Below are 5,637 nucleotides of genomic sequence, written 5' to 3'. Positions count from 1 at the left end.
TTATGAACTTAAGAGAATGTGATGGTTGAGGGTTTGATAAATAAAACAAAAATCCTAACTTTCACACAATTTATATATAACATAACATATTATTACAGTATTCATTATTAACTCACTTAAAGTTTTGTATAAGGTTTAAGAGCTCATTATGTATAAACGTAAAACATGGTATACACTATGTGATGATCAGGGTGACTTTGTATTAAGAGGTAGCAACCAAAGTAGTGGCAGTAGGGGACTTTCTGTTACCAGCTTTTAATATCTTTCCACAGTGTTTCACGTGATTAATTAATTGACCTTATGGTGGCTATTAGATTAGAAATTTCAGCTGAGTTTATGTATTGTTGCAATAGTAGTGACCATTTTTTTATTTCATTCCTTCATAGAGAGTGCTAGCACACACTGTGAGATATATAAGACATTTGTGTGCCCTCCCCCACACTTTTTGAATGTTGTGTTACAGAAAATTGAATATATTCTTTTAATAAGAATGTGGTGTCATCTAAGAATGTAGTTAACTTACGCTCAAGGTGATAAATGCTCAATAAAAGCAGTATTGGGGGTTGGAGGTGTTGTTAGCTCCCCATTAACATGCCCCCTGTTCCAAACTATCATATGTAATATGCTCCTTTACTCAAGTATGTATGTATGTGTTTGTTTGTTTAAAGAGTTTTAAAAATCAAACATCCTTCTTCTTCTTAGTAGTCTAAATTACATACCTTTTTCTGAATTTTATGTTTACTTAAAGAGAGCTTTAAAACCAAATTCCCTTTTTCTTGATATTTTGAATGTTTTATTCAATCCAGTTTTGTATTTAAAGTTTTTTCAACTTTATTATGCTCACCAGTTCTGTTATGTGGTTTATTTTATTTTAAAGTTACTAAGAAGCTAAAAATTATGTATGGCTTAGTAACTTATGTGAACAAGACGTGTCTTACAATCTTATTAAACAAATGTGAACAAGAAAATGAAGTATCTGTCTGAAAATGGAAGAACATTTATCTTCGTTAAATTAGGTTTTGTAATAAGTTAGCATTTGATTAGGAATAAACTACCAGTAGGATAACTCTAAGTAGTTCTGTGTTTTTGAGAGTTCTAACGAAGTTTTTTGCTTATTTACAGATTAAGAGATTTATCAGCTCATGATAAACAGGAACAACAAAGAGTACAGAAAGAAGTAGATCACCTGAATTCTGAAATCACAGAACTAACTCGCACAAAAGAGAAGCTGAGTAACGTAGTTGAAAGTTATGAGAAGCAGATGAGAGAGTTGAAAGAACAGGTAGAAACTGAAATTATTTATCTAATAAGATGTGGTGTTTTTGATCACGTTGTTATTAGCAGATTTTAGTTTGAAATAAAGGACGGAGTTTTAATTAAAAGTTTTTGCAGTTTTTGATATTAACCATCCTTACATTTACTTCCTTTATTTTTAAGTTTTTCTTTACTTGTAAAACTTTTAATTATAAACTGTTTTAATACCAAGCTTATTGAAATATAGTTGTTTGATCAAATTTTGAATGGAAATTTGTAAAAGGGTTGCAACGTACATTTTCACCCTTCTTTTACACAGAAAGTTAACTAGAGTAACATAGCATATTAAAAATCACATAATAGCCTGAGACTGACCAGTGGTCAAGGACAATGTAAACCTGTTATAGTATACTGTTAAAACCCTTATACTTCCAGATGACATCTTAAATGGGGAATACACAAAGTTTTCTGATGAAGCAGTTACCTTAATAAAATGTCCAGTGTAATTTTGAGTTGAAAAATAATAGTTTTTAAAATCACTTAAAAAATATCAATTGTATATTTACTTAAGTAGTATTATTCAATTCAAAAAAAGCTTGTGTCTCACCATACAAACAACTTGTGTATTTATAGTGAAGCCTGTTTATTTAATTTGTGTCACCATTGTTACACAATTGCGGAGTTTTTTACATTAAAGTGTAATACATGTAAACCTACATTGCTCTCTCCACTGTACCGTAATTATAGTTTACTGTGCTACAGTGTATTATTTTTATCAATTTTGTTTTCCTGTTGTTCAGCTACAGTTTTGTTGCATTGTATTATATTTTTAACCACTTCTGTTTTGCTATTCTTCCACAACTGTAGTTTTTTGTGCTACAATATATTGTTTTTCAACTTATTTTTTTGTACCACAAATGTAGTTGTTGGTTTTTGGGTTACAGTATATTGTTGTTGTAGGTTGATGCTGCTCTGGGTGCAGAAGAGATGGTTGAGCAGTTGACAGAGAAAAATCTGGAGCTTGAAGAAAAAATCCGAGAACTGCAAGAGACTGTTGACGACCTGGTAAGACAAAACTCTGTACATTATGGAACAATTAAAATTAACTGCAACCAATGAGAGTAAGGGATAAGACCTGGTAAGACAAAACTCTGTACATTATGGAACAATTAAAATTAACTGCAACCAATGAGAGTAAGGGATACGACCTGGTAAGACAAAACTCTGTACATTATGGAACAATTAAAATTAACTGCAACCAATGAGAGTAAGGGATAAGTACTTTCCTATGCAAGTAAATGTCACGAAAAACCCAGTTTTTTGGCAGACAAAAGTTTAAGCAGGTGCTTTGACTAAACACTTGTATAGTACGTCTGTTAGAAAAGTTGAATTTTTATTTGAAAAGTAAGTAAATTGGAATTAGTGAAGTAAATTTTTATTATTTTTATTTGGCTGCAAGAATGGGCGAGAAAGAATAGGTTAATTTCCTAGTAAAATTGAAATAGTTTAACATAATATAAAAATGAATTAGTATTTTCTGATGGAAGTAAGAATGGCTTAGAAGGAAGTTAACAGATGTATAATTTTGACGTATTTCACGTTTAAGTTGGTGACATGAGACTTCACATTCTTTTCTTGCATGTGCATGAAAAAATTAGAGCACATTTGTGTTTAACCCTACATGAAAAAGCACCAATCATAGCTAAGTCAATAAAATCGCAGATTTTCCAAAGATCACTAATAAGTTGAGTACAAGTCTTGAACTGGAACACACACGTCTCGTCTTCTAACTACTGACTTGTTTGCTAATTACTAAAGAGAGGACAAAAGCAACATGTTACCCGTTACTTTTCAACAAAATGTTATCATCATTTTCGTTTCTGATTATGGACCTTGCTAGTTAGCAACAAGAAGCATTAAGACACATATTTTAATAGAATGTTAGTGTCATGAGATATTAGTAGCTTTAAACAAATTTTCTACCTGGTAATGACAAAACCTTATCGAAACGTTGTACATTTGCTGTTATGTTAAACTTATATTAAAGTTTTTCTTCATTACTTATTCAAGCCATCTCCAGCCATTATTAGTCTCAAAGTGGGTTCCTCGTCATCGAATTCAAATGAGCATTTATTGGATCTAGATTTCTAGCAGGAAAATACTGATAAGATTGTAAAAACTGTTTAAGTGTTTTTACCTATTAATTACATATTCATGCATTAAATATTATTAAACCTAAAAGATTGTTTTGCAAGTTCATTTATGAGTATCAGCTAATTGAAAAAATCAATTATGAGCAGGATTTTTAGTTATGTTTTCAATTAATGTCCCCTTGTGCTTTAATAGTTAGTTTAAAGACTTGCAACACTAAAATCCAGGGTTCAGTTCCCTTTGGTGGATAGAACACAGATTGTCCCCTGTGTAGCTTTGTTATAAAAAACAAATAATAAGTTACCATTTTCTGCTTTTTTTACTGGAATGCTGTGCTTGTACCACTTAAGATGTGTATCAAAATATTGCTTCTCAATCTGTGGTGTTTCATCAAAGGTGCTACATTAGCTATGCATCACGTCAGTCAGTGTCATTTAGATGACCTACACGAGTAGCTTATGGTGTGAAACTTTGGATATTATAATGATGAGCTTTGGTATAAAGTAAAAAACTTTGGTGTATTACCACAGACGATAATTAGCTGAAACTCGGTTATACATATTTTATGTTAGAAATCCATATTAGATTAATTAAAAGTGGACTGTTTAAGAATACCTCTAAACATCATGTTCACCCCAGTAATGGATTAACTTGGCTTTGTTTTGTTTCTTATTATCAGGAGAAACTGCAGGATATCAATGACCAGTTGCAGGAGAGTGCTAGAGAAACGGAGCTGGAACTCCGTGAAGAAGTGGACTTAGCTAATGCTAAAGTTATAGAGGTACTACTCGTAATTCAAGATTTAACTTTGTCTCTACAATTCAAACACAAAAATCTACTTATGAGCACAAACAGAAATAAAGTTAAAGATGATTAAATATTAACAGAAGAAATTAAGGCTATCTGTGCTCTGCCCACCACGGGTATCGAAACCCGGTTTCTGGCGTTGTAAGTCCGCAGACATACCGCTGTGCCACTGGGGGGCACAAAGCTACACAAGCTTAATTAAAAACAAAACAAACAAACAAACAAGTAGATATTTATCTCGGTAAAATATTGAATGACTATATCTCGCATAACTTTTTTTAATTTGCACTCAAGGCTAATCGAAAGTTGGAGGCCATGCATTATACTGTAGCTGATTATGAACAGACTATTCAGAAATTCCGTGATCTGACTGAGCAGTTGCGTGAAGCCAATCAAGACCTCAGGACTCAGTTACAGAAAGAATCTGATCGGGTTGCCATGGCAACACCCGCTGAAAATTTTGACTTCAAAGTTAAATTTGCTGAAACTAAAGCATTTGCGAGGGTAAGTACATTTTATTAATAAGATATTTTCAATAACTGTGGTTTATTACAATACCTAAAGTTAAGTTTAGAATATCCTACCCCCACCCCATCCACACACTCAATTATAGTATTTCACTAATATTATAATTTTACAAAAATAACAGATTTCATTCATTTTATCCAGTTTTTCAGGTTTTGTTACAAAGCGTATTCTCTCGAGTTGTGTTACCATGTTTGCTCTTTATGACACACTTCATTACTGTTGTAGTTTTAAATGCCAAAAGTCACCCAAAAAAAAAGGATTTTGCTGCCCTCTGAAGTTTTATAAGTTAATTCTTGATTTTTCAGTAGATTTATTTCCCTGTTATCCACAATAATCTGTCTCTTATAGGTCCTTCTTTAAATATTTAGGATTAATTTGATTATCTAGTTGGTTGCATCCTTTGATTTCATTTTATATAATATGAGGATTGAGGGTTTTTTATTTTTTATTTATTTATGCATCCAACAGTTTCATCCGAAAAGCTGCTTAAAGTTTTTAATTGATTTTATTCTTATAGCGAATTTTCTATAGAGGGCAGTGGTCTGGATTTGGACAGTAAGTCAGTGTTTGCTCTAAGGCTTTCGTCACTCCAAATATCTGTGTTAGAAAAATTTTTGGTTTCCTTATAAAATTTATTCTGCTGTTTTCTACCTAGACTATTGAGATGGAGCTCCGAAAGTTGGAAGTTCAGCAAGCAACACAGCATCTTGCATATCTGTACGCTTTTATGCCTGATAACTTCTTCAGTCGCGGAGGTGAGTAATATTGAAGTATATACATATATATATATATATATATATATATATATATATTACTTCTGTTATATTATTTACTTACTTTAATTACGTAGGTTTGTTAGTAGTTATTTACGTTATTACTACTGTTATTTGTCTATTA

The 5,637-nt window shown here is 31.8% G+C and overlaps 1 protein-coding gene across 4 annotated transcripts in view; it reads left to right on the top strand.

Moving 5' to 3' along the window:
* Positions 1–5,637, top strand: part of LOC106465332 (dynactin subunit 1-like) — a 58,017-nt gene that overhangs the window by 22,362 nt on the left and 30,018 nt on the right. For all 4 annotated transcript variants that reach the window (XM_013925547.2, XM_013925548.2, XM_022393196.1 and 1 more), the window contains 5 exons: positions 1,123–1,282; positions 2,215–2,319; positions 4,085–4,186; positions 4,507–4,716; positions 5,396–5,495. In XM_013925547.2, coding sequence (XP_013781001.1) covers positions 1,123–1,282; positions 2,215–2,319; positions 4,085–4,186; positions 4,507–4,716; positions 5,396–5,495 — 677 coding nt within the window. The remainder of the gene's footprint in view (positions 1–1,122; positions 1,283–2,214; positions 2,320–4,084; positions 4,187–4,506; positions 4,717–5,395; positions 5,496–5,637) is intronic.

Source organism: Limulus polyphemus, unplaced genomic scaffold (assembly GCF_000517525.1).
Source record: "Limulus polyphemus unplaced genomic scaffold, Limulus_polyphemus-2.1.2 Scaffold1911, whole genome shotgun sequence".
NCBI classification, from domain to species: Eukaryota; Metazoa; Arthropoda; class Merostomata; order Xiphosura; family Limulidae; genus Limulus; species Limulus polyphemus.
Note: the sequence above shows the minus strand (reverse complement) of the source record. Positions and strands in the feature narration are given on the sequence as shown.